This window comes from Physeter macrocephalus, chromosome 12 (assembly GCF_002837175.3).
Source record: "Physeter macrocephalus isolate SW-GA chromosome 12, ASM283717v5, whole genome shotgun sequence".
Lineage (NCBI taxonomy): Eukaryota > Metazoa > Chordata > Mammalia > Artiodactyla > Physeteridae > Physeter > Physeter macrocephalus.
Genome location: NC_041225.1, coordinates 47,023,072 through 47,040,964, shown reverse-complemented (window position 1 = coordinate 47,040,964; position 17,893 = coordinate 47,023,072). Strand labels below are relative to the sequence as shown.

At 38.8% G+C, this 17,893-nt stretch overlaps 1 protein-coding gene across 1 annotated transcript in view; it reads right to left on the bottom strand.

The window, feature by feature from the left end:
- The window catches only part of PPP1CB (protein phosphatase 1 catalytic subunit beta), a 37,790-nt gene extending 20,025 nt beyond the window's left edge, over positions 1-17,765 (bottom strand). Inside the window, exons 1-2 of the mRNA XM_024118629.3 lie at positions 17,664-17,765; positions 17,294-17,433 (exon numbers count right to left, since the gene is read on the bottom strand). Of these exons, the coding sequence (XP_023974397.1) occupies positions 17,294-17,345 (52 nt within the window). The 5' untranslated portion in view covers positions 17,346-17,433; positions 17,664-17,765. The remainder of the gene's footprint in view (positions 1-17,293; positions 17,434-17,663) is intronic.
- Between the last annotated feature and the right edge of the window lie 128 nt (positions 17,766-17,893).

Below are 17,893 nucleotides of genomic sequence, written 5' to 3'. Positions count from 1 at the left end.
TTAGATTCAATGCTCTGCAATAGGAACAATTCTTAATCTTGGTATGAATTTTTTTAAAATTAATTTATTTGGCTGTGTTGGGTCTCAGTTTATCAGTCAACTGATAAAAAGGAATAAATCAAGGCCGCCTGTTGAGCATCTTTTCACGTGCCCGTTGGCCATCTGTATATCGTCTTTGGAAAAATGTCTATTCAGGTCCTCTGTTCATTTTTTAATTGGTTTTTTTTTTTGATGTTAAGTTGTATGAGTTCACTTTTATCCATAAAGATATCCAACTGATTTAGCACCATTTATTGTAAAGATCATCCTTTCTCCACTGAATTGCAGGGCTAACTTGGTAGAAAAATTAGGTGACCATACATGAATGGGTCTGTTTCTAAACACTCTACATAGTCCGTTAACCTGTTTATTTTTACATCAGTACTATGCTATTTTTTTTTTTTTTTAAGTTGTGGCATGTGGAATCTAGTTTCCTGACCAGGGATTGAACCCAGGCCCCCTGCTTTGGGAGTGTGGAGTCAGCCACTGACCATCAGGGAAGTCCAAGTACTATGCTATCTTAATTACTATAGTTTTTAATAAAGTCTTGCTATCAGGTAATATAATCATTCTCATTTTGTTAAGATTTCCTGGGCTAATCTAGGTCCTTTTGCATTTTCAAATATGTTTTAAAACTGGCTTGTCCCTTTCACCCCCAACTTGTTCTAACTGGGAATGAGTATGTAAGCCTAGGGAGAATTGATATCTTAACAATACCGAGTCTTCCAATCCACGAACATAATATTTCTCCTTTTATTTAAGTTGTCATTTGTTTGTCTCAGCACTGTTTTACAGTTTTTAGTGTGGCAGTCCTGCAAATTTTTCATTAAATTGATGGGAGGTGAGGGGCGCTGCTACTGTAAATGTGTTTTCTTATTTCATTTTCCAATTGTTTAATATTAGCATATAGAAATAACGGATTTTTGAAAACCGACTTTACTTCCTATTCTAACGGTTTATACGTTCCTTTGTAGTTTCCAAATATATACAATCATGTCAGCTGTGAAAAGCCAGTTCTACCTCTTTTCCAATCTTTGCATCTTTTATTTTTCTTCCTCACTGAATTGACTACGACCACCAGGACAGTGTTGAATAGAAGTGGTGCTAGTGGTCTCCCCTGTCTGGTTCCTGAACTTGGAGGGAAAAACATTCAATTATTTCACCATTAAGTATGATAGCTATAATTTTGCACATACTTGACTAGTTTGCTAAGATCTTTTATCATGAAGTCTTTAAACTTTGTCAAATACACTATCTCATTTATTGAGATAATCATAATTTCATCCCCTTTATTCTGTTAATATGACTTATACTGATGGTGCTAAACTTGGATTCCTAGAATAAGCCCCACCAAATTATGACATTATCTTTCTTGTATATTGCAATATTCAATTTGCTAATATTTTGCTCAGGATTTTTGTGGCTATATTCCTGAGAGATAATGGCCAGTAACTTCCTTTCCTTGTCAGTTGTCAGATTTTGGTATTAAGGTTGTGCTAGCTTAAGAAATCAAGTTGGGAAGTGTTACCTCTGTTTTTATTTTCTGTATGAGACTTTAAACAATTGGTAAAATTTCTTCTTTAAATGTTTAGGCCACCAGTGAAACCATCTGGGTCTGGAATTTTCTTTTCGAAAAGTATTCTAAGTACAAATTCACTTTAACAGATACAAGACTATTCGGGTTTTCTATTCCTTGTGTCAGTTTGCCAAGGTTAGTTTTTCATCTAAATTATCAAATTTATTAGCATTAAGTTATTTAGAATCTTATTATGCTTAAAATACATATATTTAAAACTTTTCTCTGAACCATTTGAGAATAGACTGCATATATCATGCTCTTTTACCCCTTAATACATCAGTATTATTCCCTAATAGTATCTCTTACACAGCCACAATAAAAGTTATCAGATTCAGGGAATTTAATATTGATACAAATCTTTAATCTGAAGAATGTACTAAAGGGACTTCCCTGGTTGCGCAAATCTGCCTACCAATGGAGGGGACACGGGTTTGAGCCCTGGTCCGGAAAGATCCCACATGCTGCGGAGCAACTAAGCCCTTGCGCCACAACTACTGAGCCTGCACTCTAGAGCCTGATAGCCACAACTACTGAGCCCACGTGCCACAACGACTGAAGCCCATGCACCTAGAGCCTGTGCTCCACAGCAAGAGAAGCCACCGCAATGAAGCCAAGCAATGAGAAGCCTGCGCACTGCAAAGACGACCCAATGCAGCCAAAAATAAATAAATATATAAAAGTTTAAAAATTAAAAAAAAAATAAAGAATGTACTACAATTTTAGTGACTGTCTCCATCATGTCTTTTACAGCATATTCTTCCCCAGTACAGAATTCAACTCAGGATTACATTATTGCATTATTTGTTCAATCTTTTTAGTCTCCTTTAATAGTGGTATCTCCTATATCTTTCTTGATACTGGTAAATTTAAAAAAATTTTACATTATCAGTCTTTCTAGGGGGTTATCAATTTACCAATCTTTTCAAGGATTTCATTTAAAAAAATCATACATCTCCTTTTTATTTGATTTCTGCTCTTATTTTTATTATATCTTTCCTTCCACCTTTTTTGGTTATAATTTATTCTTCTGTTGTCTTGAAATAGTTTAACATTCAGACTTTTTTTCTAATATATACATTTAAAGCTATATGTATCCCTCTAAGCACTGCTTTTAGCTGCAACTGTAAAAGTTTTAACACATATTTTCACTATTATTTAGGTCAATGTATTTTTAAATTTTCACTGTTACTTCTTCTTTAGCCAATAAGATATGTGAAATTATTTACATTACTTAATTTCTAAATACCTGAGGATTTTCCAGTTACCTGCTATTGATTTCTAGCTTACCACCAATGAATTCAGAGAACATACCTGAGATCTCTCCTTTCTTTCAAATTTAGAGATCTGCTCTATGGTACAGTATATTTTAGTAAGTGTCCATACATACTTGAAAAGTATGTAATATCCTACAGTTGCTGGGTAGAGTGTTCCATGTGTATCAATTAGGTCAATTTTACTGTGTTGTTTAAATCTTCTAGATCCTTGCTGATTTTTTTTCTTGTTTATTAGTTACTGAGAAAGGTGCATTAATCTACTATGGTTGTAGTTTTGTCTATTTCAAACTTTTGGTTCTATCAACTTTTCCTTTTTGTGTTTTTGACCTATATTATTAAGTACCTAAAAAATTTAAGATTGTTATATCATCCTGTTGAATTTATTCCTTTTAATTGTGCAATGCTCTTCTTTCCCTCTAGCGATTCTTCTTATCTTACAGTCTTTTTCTGGCATAAATATATAGCCAACTCAGGTTTCTTTCAGTTAGTATGTGCATAATGTATTTTCCTCATTCTTTTACTTACCCATCTGTGCCCTTAAATTTAAAATATGTCCCTTGTAAACAGTATATGGTTATGTCTTCTGAGCTTTGTCTGGAGTGTTTGCTCCTCTCATTTACCATAATCATTGGGAAAGCTGAGTTGAAGTACACCATCCTGTCGTTTGTTTTGTCTCATCTGTTTTTTATTCCTTTCTCTTTTCTTACTTTTCTTTGGAATAATTGCTTATCTTTTATTTTTATTATTCCATTTTCTCCTCTATTAGCTCTTTAGTTATATATTCTTTTTCTTTTGGCGCTTACTCTAGAGAGAACATATGCACTTTTGACTGATTTACCACTCTCCAGACTTTTGCTCTACAGTTGTCATATATTGCTCCCATATATTTTAAACCCCACAAGTCACAATCATTATTTTAAAGTCTTAATTTATATTTATACACATTTATCTTTATTGCTATCTTTCATTTCTTTCTGCAGTTCTGTGCTTTTATCTGTGATTTTCTTTCAACATGAACTTTCTTTAGCATTTTTTAGTGCCATCTATTATCAATAAATTTTCTTAGTTTTAGTCTATCTTTATTTTGCCTTCACTTTTGAAGCATATGCTCACTAGTTTTAGAATTCTAGGTTAGCATTCTTTTTTTTTTTTTCTTTTAGCCCTTTAAGAGGTCATTCTATTGATTTCTGGCTTCTGTAGTTTCAGGTGATATATCAACCATCACTTTTATTATTGTCCTGAAGGTAATGACTTCTTTCCTTTGGGAGCTTTAAAAATGTTTTTTCTTTGATTTTAGGAGTTAAGTCCATGATGGGTCTCAATATGACTTGATTTATATTTTTCCCACTTGGAAGTCACAGAGCTTCTTTAATCTTGTTTTGGTATCTTTCTCAATTTTGGAAAATTCTTGGTTAATATATCCTCTATTCCACAACTCTTGCCCTTCTGGGAATCCCATTACACATGTTAAACCCTTCCATTGCCTTCTGTTGCTTTCTTTCTGTACTTCCCCTCTATTTTTTGTCCCTCAGCACTGCATAATTTCTACTGAACTCTTTTTTTCCCCTAGTTTACTACTACTCTATTTTGCTTTTTTGAATTTGCTAGTAAATGCACTACCAAATTCTTAATTTTAGTTAATATATTTTTTTAGTTGTACAGTTTCCAGGTCTGATAAAATTTTTCTTTTCCTCTTTACCTTGAGCATATTAAATCAGTTATCTTCAAGTCTGTGTGATAACTCTAATATGTGAATTCTGTGGATTTATACCTTTTTCTCCTCTTGATATTTTGGTCCATTAATCCTGTAGCATTCCTGTAGTATTTCACTGAATGAAATATTTGATTATGGATGAAAAACTGTACTAGTTCTACACGACATCTTCCTCCATGGAGGGCTGCTTCCTTTAGCAGCAGACAGAGTACCAAGGATTCACCCACATTTTTTCTTTTCTTTTTGGCTGTGTTGGGTCTTCGTTGCTGCACGCGGGCTTTCTCTAGTTGCGGTGAGCGGGGGCTACTCTTTGTTGCGGTGCGCGGGCTTCTCATTGCGGTGGCTTCTCTTGTCGCGGAGCACGGGCTTTAGGCACGTGGGATCTTCCCGGACCAGGGCTTGAACCCATGTCCCCTGCATTGGCAGGCAGATTCTTAACCACTGTTAAGAATTCTTAACCACTGTGCCACCAGGGAAGCCCCTCACCCACATTTTCTTGAGGGCTGGTCTATTTCATTTTGCCCTCAATCTTGGAGAGTGGCCATGATGGGGGTCTCAATGGAAAACTCAGGGTATAATATGGCCTCTCTTACTTCATAAAGACTGAACTTCAACTTGTGCCATGCTGGTACTGTGGGGGATGCTGGAACCTCTGCTCATATCTTTAGCTTCCTAGACACTGTTTTCTTCTGGACACTGTTTACTTCTGGTTTACTTAGAATCTTCCCTTGCACGTGTGCATCTCAGAAATCAATGACTTTAGGGGGACCTGACTGCAGATTTTGAGGTTAGAGTCTATGTGATTCTCTCCTCTTTTGGACTTAAGTTTCAACTGCTTTAGTTGCCCCAGACTTCCACCTCTCCTCTTTAGTCCAGTAAGACTGCCACTTTTTATTTGGAGTCTATTCCCCTATGCCTCCAGGAGTGAATGCTGAACACACTGGTGCTTTCCTTTTCTTAAAGATCAAAACCCTCAAAAATTTCCTTGGTTGCTCTTCAACAATGGAGTGGCTGCTCAAGTGAAAACAGAGAAGTACACAAAATATGATCATTGGGCACACACTAGAAATTCAGATGATTATATGGAGAATTTTGAGGAATACCTTGCCAAGGACTAGACACTACTGGCCTTAACCCCGTATGTTATCTCAGCAAATGAGTCATTCAACTTAGGTGGAAGCATCAAGGTCTCCTGGCTCCTGATAAAATAATCTTTCTGCACAATCATGTCTACACCAGAAAAGGGGGAAAACACTAAGGCCTGAGGGGTCAAATTTGGTCTAATCCCTGTTTCTGTGTGACCTGTGAGTTAAGAGTAATTTTTTCATACTTTTAAAAATAGTTGGAGGGAGAGGCGGGGCAAGAACAATACTCTGTGACACATAAAAATTATATGAAATTCAAACGTCAGTGTCCATAAGTAAAGTTTTACTGGAACACAACCACTCTCATTCATTTATGTATTACCTATGGGTACTTTCACGATACAATGGCAGAGTTGAGTAGTTGCCATAGAGACCACACGGGGCACCCTCATGGCTTCGCACTGCTTCCCAGGGTACTAGAAATTGCAGAGATGCAGTTATAACTCAACAGTGTCTTCAGTGTCTACTTACTGCTGTGCTGCAACATCTTATTTCACTTTTATTACCACTGCATACTCATCATGTCAAAGGAAGAAAATTGAAATATGAATGTCTAAGGCCCAGTGGAGTGTGGCTTATTTTGTTACTGAATTAGATGACTAGGCATTGTATTTATGACATTATAGCTGTGCTAAAAGAATAAAATGTATGTTCACATTAGGAAACTAAGCACAGCATCACAACATTCCCATCTCATAGGAAAGTAACAGTCAAAAAAAAATTTTTTTAATTGTAAATGGAATCTCATCACAGCAGAATTTCACAAAAAAAAAAATGAGGCTGCAATGAAAGTAAGCTTCCAAATGGTTCATGTATTAGAAAGCGAGCAAAGCCATTTACCAATGGTGAGTTAATTAAATCATATTTGTTTGGAAAAGCCAAAGAAGTATGTCCTGAGACTATAAACTTGTTTAAGACTAAATATTTATTAGTCTTTCCATAAAGACAGTTCTTGAAGGGTTGAGGACACCGGAAGCAACATCGATAATCAGTTAAAAAAACAAAAATGAGGGCTTCCCTGGTGGTGCAGTGGTGGAGAGTCCACCTGCCAATGCAGGGGACATGGGTTCATGCCCCGGTCCGGGAAGATCCCACATGCCGCGGAGCGGCTGGGCCCGTGAGCCATGGCCGCTGAGCCTGCAAGTCCAGAGCCTGTGCTCCGCAACGGGAGAGGCCACAACAGTGAGAGGCCCCCCCACGACCCCAAAAAAAAAAAAAAGAGATTTTGAGTGGTTTCCTTGGCTCTTGATGAGTTCACAGATATTGCCAATACTTAGTTTCTGCTTACTTGAGGAGCCAATACTGAATTTGAAGTGACTGAAAAGTTAGCCTCTATGAATAGTCTGTGTGGGACAACCACAGGCAAGAAAACTTCCGAAGGGACTTCCTTGGTGGCACAGTGGTTAAGAATCCGCCGGCTAATGCAGGGGACATGGGTTCGAGCCCTGGTCTGGGAAGACCCCACATGCCACAGAGCAACTAAGCCCGTGAATCACAGCTACTGAGCCTGCGCTCTAGAGCCCACGTGCCACAACTACTGAAGCCCGCGCGCCACAACTACTGAAGCCCGCACACCACAGAGAAGAGTAGCCCCTGCTCGCCGCAACTAGAGAAAGCCCGCGCACAGCAACGAAAACCCAACGCAGCCAAAAATAAATAAAATAAATAAATAAATAAAAAGAATACTTTCAAAGAAGCTAAAGAAACAAACCCAAAACACTGATGGAGGTAAAAATACTCATGGAGCAGGAAAAGACTTAGTTGGACAATTTAATAAAGCTTGTGAAAACTGAAGGTGTTTAAAGCTTATGGTGCAATCACTCAGTGGAAAAATATTTTACTCTATCATACTATTGAACCAGTGGTATCAATGGTGTATTACATTAGCTCTCATGAACTTAACCATTGTCAGTTACACAAATGTTTGTCAGAAACAAAAGCTGAATACCCTGACTTGCCCTACCACACAGCAGTTCAGTGGTTTAATAGTGATAAAGTTTTATTGTGATTTTTTTTGAGCTGAGGGCCAATACTGAAATTTTTCTGAATGAGAATCACCCTCAATCACTACTATTGAGCACTGAGTAGGTTTTATAAATTAGATCTTGCTGCAAACCTGATAATGTTTCTTAATAATTCAACCTAAAATTAAAATGTGAAAAAATACTTATGTGTGAAACATACACTATGCTAAGTCACTTTGACAACTAATGTTGCTTGTAATCACAAGCAAATGTCGGGTTGCTTTATACAGTTCCAGGGCTGTCAAATGTTAAAACAAGTGAGATCTTCATTCCCTCATAGATTTGCACTGGACACTATTTTCTAAGCTCAAACCACAGTTCTAACAGCATTCTTTAGACCTCAGTGTTAGTGCAAAATAAATCAAAATCCATTTAATTGTGCAGGTGAGGAGCTTCCACCTAGCCTCTCACTGGAATTGACTAATGTGCAATGTTATCACATGATAAAAGGCAAATATTAAGAGAGGACTAATAAAATTCTATAAATACCTTCCAAGTGATGACTAAAATCACTTAACTAAAATCACATGCTTTTGGATTGATAATAGTTTCAGTAGTACCTACCTGTGTTAAGACACCTTCCAAGATGAAATACATAAAATCTCATTATAGATCAGCATTAACAAATGAACACTTCCAGCTGATTTTGAAGATAAAGAACACTAACTTTGAACCTCAATTAAGCAAAATGTTCTCTTCCCCCAAAAGAAGTCCCTTCTTTCCATGATTACAAAAAATTATACTCCATCATATTTCAAATTTCATATTCATGTAAAAACCATTTCAATGCAGATTTGTTTTTAAAATTACAAATGGTGTGTGATATATGTCTGTGTTGTGTATACACTAAATTTTATCTTTCAATAACCATCTGCTATTTCTCCAGCAAGTTCTTACTAATAACTGCCTTCTCTAAAACAGAAAGAATGCCAAGGAGAAAAAAACCCCTAATTCCACTATTACATCTGCCACATGAAATCTTAGTAATCTTCATTAATCTTTAATATTTTAACTTCTACCCTACCAAAAAGATTCACTCAAGGTTACATACTAATCAACAGCAAAGTTAACATAAATCCAGATTTCCTAAATTTTTTTTCTAAGATGAAACGGCAATTTCTCCATATTTAGTATGAGTCTTCTTTAAGCCACAAAAAAAGGAAAAAAAGTAAAATTTTTACAGTTGTCTAGAATGGGGAATTTTGGTTTTAAATGAAAGAATTAAGCAACTGCCATAATTTCAATTTATCTTAAGTTTGCCTGCTTAATGTGATTTGAGCCTACAGATGGCCTTCAGGAGCTCTGTATAAAAACCCAAACTGTAATACTGTGTATGCACATAAACATGTATACTTTTCTGAGAAGGCCCAGGGCTTTCATGATTTCTCAGAGGGATTCGTGTATTGCCATAAGTTAAAAGATCATTCCAGGTAAACTAGTAAACAAATAGATAATGAAGAAAGAGTAAAGAAGAAAATTAACAGATATAGGGGAGGACTAGACATTTCAGGAACAGAAGAAGGGAGCGCCCTAGTCCTGTGGTTCTCACGAGTGTGATCCCCTTTTTCACTGTGTTGACATCTGCATGGTGCAAAAGCAATGGTGATTATAACACCTTAAAACACTGACACCTCAGCAGAAACCAAATCAGTGGCACTAAATTGCCACACACAGCGAAACAAAAAAGTCCAGTTTCAATTAAAAATGCCCTTGATTAAGCAGTAAAAACAATTTTCTTACATCGTCACCATCAAGTATACATCTTTTTAATATTCTGCATGATGAAATGGAAAGTATCCATGAAGCATTTCTGTTGCATATCAAAGTACAATGGTTGTCTTCAAGAAAAGCACTCGTATGACTGTTTTAGTTCCAAGCTGATCTAGCTACTTTTTTTCACAGAACACCTCTTTTACTGGAAAGCACAAGTGACAAACTATGGTTATTCACACTTAAGATATTTAACAGATACTCTTGAAAATGAACAAAGTGAGCCTGTCATTTCAAAGAAGACAACTGACAGTATTTGCTGCTAGTGAAAATTAAAATTTTGGAAACCTTGTATCCAACACCATGAATTTGACAGCTTCTTCATACTTAAGGACTCTTCTGATATCTTGCTGTAATAGTAACTGTGATTTTTTGATGTTGTATAAAATGTGTCAACATTTGAACATCTGCATAAATCAGCTTAACCAGTATTTTCAAAATGACCAATGCATGTTACAAAGTCATTTGTAAGATCTATTTTAAATGCAACATAGATCAATGGATTTTAATGTAAGAGAACAATATTTCAGATTCTACATTACAACTAACCTTTAAGAAATTACCACTTGTCGATTTCTGGTATAATATTAAAGACTATCCACCACTATCTAAAAAGGCTATTGAAATACTCCTTCCTTTTACAACTTCGTATCTGTAAAAGTACAGATTTTCTTCATATACTTCAACCAAAACAATGTATCAAAACAAACTGAAGCAAAGCAGATATGAGAATTCTACTGTCTTCTACAAAACCAGACATTAAAGACATGTGCTTATCACTATTATTTTTGTTGTAGAAAACAAACTCTGATTATGTAAAATGAATAGGTTATTATCGTTATTTTACATGAACTGAAGAATATTTTTAAATTTTTAGTTTTAATTTCTAACACAGTACTGATAAATAACTCACACAAATCAAAGTTCTTGTCCTCAATTATTTTTATGAGTATAAAGTAGTCCCAAGATTCAAAGTTTGAAATCCATTGCTCTCTAGTCCCTGGACAAAAGAAAGCATATACCAAATCTCCTTAAATCACCTTTCACCATTTAATTCTGCCTAAGAATATCTCTCCCTCTCATCACCAACATTAATATGTCAAACCAGATTATAAATTCTGAATAATGGGAATAGGAAAGAAATGTTTTATACATACATACATAATACATACATACATGCTATGTATGAGTGGTTGTATGCAACAATGTGGAGGGCACATCTGTTAGAGCCTCACAAGAAATAGCCTTCTCAAAAATTCCTTTCAGGGCTTCCCTGGTGGCGCAGTGGTTGCGAGTCCGCCTGCCGATGCAGGGGACACGGGTTCGTGCCCCGGTCCGGGAAGATCCCACATGCCGCAGAGCGGCTGGGCCCGTGAGCCATGGCCGCTGGGCCTGCGCGTCCGGAGCCTGTGCTCCTCGGTGGGAGAGGCCAGAACAGTGAGAGGCCCACATACCACAAAAAAAAAAAAAAAAAAAAAAATTCCTTTGAGGATGGTCCAGGGCTCAGCAGCATAAGAAGCCCTCTATTACCCTGCTGATGCAGGGGACACGGGTTCGTGCCCCGGTCCGGGAAGATCCCACATGCCGCAGAGCGGCTGGGCCCGTGAGCCATGGCCGCTGGGCCTGCGCGTCCGGAGCCTGTGCTCCTCGGTGGGAGAGGCCAGAACAGTGAGAGGCCCACATACCACAAAAAAAAAAAAAAAAAAAAAAATTCCTTTGAGGATGGTCCAGGGCTCAGCAGCATAAGAAGCCCTCTATTACCTTATACTCAGGTTATACTAAACAATAACAGTAACTAACATTTTCTGAGCTTTTATTATGTTCTAACCAGTTTAATTGTTACAGATACATTATGAAGCAGGTCTATTATCATCCTCAAAATGCAGAAGAAACTGAGGAAGAGCTGAAATTATAATACATGCAGAACCTGTACCTTTAGCGAGTATTATAAACATGGTCCCCCACTATATCAATACTTACTGAACTATCTTGAATAAACACTTTATTGAGTATATATCTGTTATTATTCAGGATTCACATAACTATTGCAGTTAAGGTCTGATGTTCATAAAATATGTTCCTTTATGTCATTATATAACTTAGATCTTTCTCTCACTTTCACTCCAGAAGCCTGGTCATTTTCTTTCACTACTTTGACTCAATTATTTGATACATATTCAAACAACACAGATGAACCTACAAGTACCTATAAAGTTTCCCTCTCAGTTTACTATTTAAAATAAAAAAGAGCCATAATAACTGCTAAATATTAGAAAAAGCTATATAATAGATGTCCTTAAATATGAAAAGTAACTTTTGATTTCTCTAAATCTTGAAAATAGGTAGGATTAAGGGAAAAGTTAAAATGGTGTTAGACAAGCACTCAAAGCAAGAAAATGTTTTGATCAATAGTTTGGTAATTGCTAGATGGGAACTCAGGCATAGTGTGATGAACATTCTAAGGATTAAATTCCTTTATGGGGAAATAAACTGTGTCAAAACCTCCAAATTACACAGTGCCAGCATATATCAAGACCTATAGGCAACATTCCCATCAGATTACGCGTAACATAAATACCACTATTTGTCTTTGCACAGATGCCGGTAAATTTGGGAAGGGAGAGCCCTGAGGTCAGTGACTATTAGGAAGGTTAAGTATGTCCTCACAAATCACTTTGCTATGCACATGAATAGTGGGTAGGCAGATTAAAGGATAATTGTCCCTGTCCTTTTACTACTTTTTCTACTGCATGACAAGTACCCACCTAGACCAGGAACTGAATTCCTCCATTAAACTAGGAAAAGACTGGCTACTAGTTATTTGTACTTACTTAACTTCAGAATGAGTTTCTGCAATTTTAGTCCCCTACTTCTAATTGTGGAATAAAGACTTAATTTCCATGAAAGCATTTTCATTTTATCTTAAAGATGGAAAATCTCTGAGGTACAGTGTATTTCAGAAAATGAGGTGTAAAAAAAAAAAAACTACATTTCACCTACCAATAACCAAGACTTGAAAGGTAATGATATTCAATCTTGGGGGAAGGTGGAGGGTTTACAAAAAGAAAGAAGAGTTGTAACCTTAATCTCTTTCTGCTTCCTATCTTGACTGATCCTCTATTTTCCCAGAAAGAATAAGCCTTGAAATGGCTACTTAACAGCTGCTAGAGGAGCAGTGATCGCTGCCTGAGAGTATAAATTTGTATTCACTCAAAATTAAATCCTAGAAGATTGAACTGGGAATCCCTATCCTCCACCACCACACCACTGCTAAGCCTACTGACATTTACAAACCATTTCTTCTTGCATCCCTATAGCCCAGGATTTCCAGGATCAAGGTTGTTTCTGAAACTGAGATTTTAATTATTTCTAAATATCTTGACATTCTTTTTTTTTTTTTGCAGTACGTGGGCCTCTCTCTGTTGTGGCTTCTCCCATCGCGGAGCACAGGCTCCGGACAAGCAGGCCCAGCCACTCCGCGGCATATGGGATCTTCCAGGACCGGGGCACGAACCCGTGTCTCCTGCATCGGCAGGCGGACTCTCAACCACTGCGCCAGCAGGGAAGCCCTCTTGACATTCTTAACACTGACGTTATTTTACCTGTTAGAGTTGTTTGAGAACGTATACTATTGGAATGGATACTCTGTTAAACGATAAATGTGGATAAGACATCAGATGAAAAAAACCTACTTGATAAAATTTACTATCTTCCTCACTAATCCTAAATCTTAATATAATCCTGTCTCTAGACTCAAATGTAAATAGATTTCTAAATCCCAATAAATCCTAATCTTGGTTTAGACATTCCACCAGAAAAGCTCCAGCTCTGTATTTTCGAATAAAATAAAAATACTCTGGACTACTTCTTCAAACTGTCAAAATTTCCCTCACCTGCTGGAACTAACGGACAGGAAAACCAAGCAAGCAAGCAACCAATCTAATCCCTGAATCTCTGAACAATGTAGCATCTTTATGCCTTCTCTAGCTTCTCTTCTAAAAAGAAGCCAGAGAAGAAAGTATCCCTCAGACCATCTCCCCTATTCCTCAACCTGCTCTTTTTTAACAGACCAGGCCTTGGGTCTACACAACAACACTATCCCTGCAGAAGTTGAGGTTGCCAAGATCAACTAGCACTTCCTTCAAACTGCCTAATCTTTAGACTACTGGGTCATAATTAAACAATTTAATCAGAAAAGAGGCTTTAAACAGTCTGGCAGTTCCTCAAAAAGTTAAACAGAGTTACCATTTGACCTAGCAATTTCACTCCCAGCTATATACCCAAGGGAAATGAAAACATATGCCCACACAAACACTTGTGCATGAACAGTCATAGCAGTATTATGCACAATAGCCAAAAAGGGGAAACAACTCAAATGTCCATCAAGTGATAAATGGACAAATGAAATGTGGTATATTCATGCAATGAAATATTATTCGGCTGTAAAAGGAATGAAATACTGACACATGCTACAACATAGATGAACTTTCAAAACGTTAAAAGAAGCCAACCACAAGAGACCACATAATGTATGATTTCATTCAGATGAAATGTCCAGAACAGCCAAAATCTATAGACAGAAAGTAGCTCAGGGGTAGCCTAGTGCTGGGAGGAGTGGGGAAGGGAAAAGGGATTTGTTGGCTAGTGAGAACAAGGTTGTGTTTGAGGGTGGTGGTGGTGAAAACTTTCTAAAGTTGATTGTGGTGACTGATGGTTGCACAACTAAAAACCACTCAATTATACACTTCGAATAGGTGAAACTGTATGGTATGTGAATTGTATCTCAATAAAACTGTTGTGAACAGTCTGTGGCTGGGAACAGAGCTGGCACAATCTCAACCATCGGGTAGCAGTTTTCCACACAACCCTCTTCCCAAACAAGCAGATTCTACTCAACTTTTTTCAAGTCCTCCAAAATAAATTCAATATTTATAGTCTGAATAAAGCTCCCCAAGTGATTTCTCTATACTCCCACTGCCATCCTAACTCCTTTGGGAACTGCTGATCAAAGTAAAAAGCTTTTACTGGATTTTCCAGGATACCCATAGGAACTAGCTTCAATTTCAACAACCAGTCAAAAGCACTATGATAAACTACAAGAATGTGGTAGCAGGATCACTAAAGGGGAATAGAGTGGCAGGCATCTTTGGCTTTGTGGTAAGTAAAACTTAACTCAAGAAAAAATACTGAAGGAACATGCACTATCCAAACAATAAATTAGTATACTGTTTTGCATTAAATAATAACAAAAAATTTAAACGTAAAAGGCACTTTGGAAATGAACATCATTTGGCCACCTAAAAAACACAAAGAAACTCATAAAATTACTAAAAGTGTTATAGCTGATTGGTAATAAAAGTTACTAAAAGGGTTACAGCTGACTGGCAATCTGATGTAATAAAAAAATCAAGAATACGTTATGGAACTACAGTCATCATTTTAAAATGAGATCAAGTCCTGCTGATTTCCCCTCCCTTGTACAATACTACTTCCATTTAATACTAAAAACAAACAAGCAAAAAACCTAACTATAGCTATTCTGCTAAGCAGCTTTACTTGAATTTGAGTTAATTTAATTAGCATGTAACATCACTGAAAATGAAGGCAGACAAAAGAATTCTTATTTGAAGATTAAAAACAATTACTTATTAGAAAATCCAAGTCTGTTTGGATGTCTTTGGACAGGTCTAGATTTTGGAAAAGGGAAGGAGAAGAAGAGAATTTAAGAATCCCAGGGAGGCACGGTCAAAACTAAACATACTTCCCGGGATTAAGAAGCGAGTAATGATACTCTTACTGTCAGAGAGCAGGCTGAAAAAGTCTGAAAGTCACTTGTTTAGATTGGAAGTTCCCTGAGTGAGGAGACTGTGTCTTATGTTTGGATTCCTGGTGACTGGCACAAAGCAGGTCAATAAATGCTTGCTAATTTAAAAGGGGAAAAAGTCTGGAAAATGATCATCCAAAACCAGAACCGAACACGTATGTAATTTGAATTCACAGAAACAAACAGAATCACTTAGCCTATTTTCCTCACCATATCTTTTCTCTAACAACCTTGAACAATCCACTAGTGAAGTTGCTTAATTCTCTATAATCTTAAAAAGGTGCATCTGACTTAAAAGATCCCATATCAAAGATTTAAAAACACATAAGTCTGCTGTGTTTTATGCCTATACAGTATATAAATATATAAGTTTATGTAAGATAAAAATAAAGTTGAGATACAAGCATCAGATTTTTAAATATTTAAATTTACAAGCCAAGTTCATGGTGAGGATAAACTTCCCCCAAAGTTAACAAGATATTAAAATTTTAAAATAGCTACACTTCCCTCTTCCAACAGTGCGTAACTACAAAAAATACATACACTTTTTCAAAGCAAATGTCTCACAGACCCAGTAAGATGTTCACATCTGTTAGAGTCCACAAAGTCTTAAACAGTGAACACTGCAGGCACCAGGGGGCCTCCCAAGAATAACTTGATAGTAAAGGAAAAGGCAAACAAGAGTTCCTGGTAAAACTTTGCTTCTTATTCAGTCTTAAGAGACTCAGTCTTAGACTGCTGGAAGGCTTTCACATCTGGAGCAAGTATACTGTAGTTTGTTACACAACGGGTACACAGAGAACTGATAAAATACCGACACTTTGGCTGAAAAAAGGAACTAGCGCCCTCCCTTCCGCCCCCCAATCACACAATCTTCTGTGATGATTTTCCAAATATAAGTACATACTGTTTCACTGTGGCAAACAATTATCTTCAGGAAATTTGAAAACCAGTAACAATGGATATGTAATCCTTCCACGGTTTCTGACAGAGAGAACAATAATTTTTTTTAATGGCGTAATTTCTTTCCTACACACTCACAAAGCAGCTAGTGATGACGCAAATTTTAGGTTAAAGGGATTCACTGGCAGAAGACAGAGACTGACTTTGAATAATATCCTGGCCTCTCCATCTCTTTCCTTTCCCTCAATCCCCGACCCTGACATAAAACTATCCAATTAAAAACAGAAGGGCCCAGAAACTTCAAAAGCTGCGAAGACCTGTAAATATCTTTTAAACACGAGAGGCTTTACAATCGACCTTTTCTAAGTTTGTGCAGAAATTAAATCCTGCTCAAACCTGCTAAAATTCTCAAACCCGAAAACCAATCCCTTCAGCAAACGTGTCTACATATTTCTTGCGTGCATCTTCAGCTCGGTCAAAGACTTTTGGCTTACTATGCTTTAAGGCTAAATAATACATGGGCGGGACTCAACTCCCGCTCACGTTATCTTCTCCTTGAATAGAGTTTGTCCCGTAGCATCATGTAAAAATGCCAAACAGATCAAACAGTCGTCTCAAAGAGAAGATTTTTTTTAAATTCACTCCGGTAACAAGAAGCGGAGGCATCCAAGAGCAAGGCACAAAGAGAACAGAGAAGAAATACACGTTCCACGGGCGTACAATGCCCCGGAGCAGGCAACCCGGCACCCTCCTCGCGAAGGGTCATCCGGCACACCCGCCTGCGCGCCGCCGTGCGGGTCCCCAAAGGTCCGCGGGGGCACTACTTGCCCGCGGGGACAGCCCCTGACGCCCGGCCTCCCCTCGGCCGTGTTCCCAGGGGCCGCTCCCCCCGGCGCACCAGCTTCTTCGCCCCCTCCTCGGCGGCCACCTCGGGGCGGGAAGGGGGGGGTCCCCTCGGGCTCCGGCGGCGGAGGGGTGAGGGAGGCGCCCCCTCCCCGCGGCCGGCCGGGCCCCGACTCACCCTCCAGCAATCGGGTGATGAGACTATCCACGTTCAGCTCCCCGTCCGCCATCTTGTCGGCACCAGACGCTCCTTCCCAGCAGCGGGAACAAGGGCTTCTCGACGGCGGACGCTGCGGCGACCGCTCGGCGTTCCCTCACCTACAAGTCACGCGGCGTTTCGACCCCGGTTCCAACTCCCCCTTCCCCCGGGCCCTCCCCCCACCCCCTTCCCACCAAGCAGTGGAGCGCGCACACACTCGGAGGCACCCACGAGAAATAAATAAATAAACAAGTGGAGCCCCCAAACACCTGGCCGAGTCAGACCCAGCCCCCACCTCCTCCTCCTCCTCCTCCTCCTCCTCGGCACCGCCCAACTCCGCAAAGCTCACCAGCGCCGCCGACGGCCCCTCCCGCAGCGCCACTCACTTCACACCGCCCTTCCCCGCCACCGCGCCACGCAGCCCTCCGCGCAGGCGCACGGCGCACTCCTTCACGGCCCCGCCTCGCCTCCGGCCTCCGCGCAATCGCACTGGACTCGGTTCTCCCGCCGCCGCCGCCGCCGCCGCGCCACCGCCTTCGCGCAGGTGCGTCGCCCTCTCTCGCCACTTTCACTGCGCCG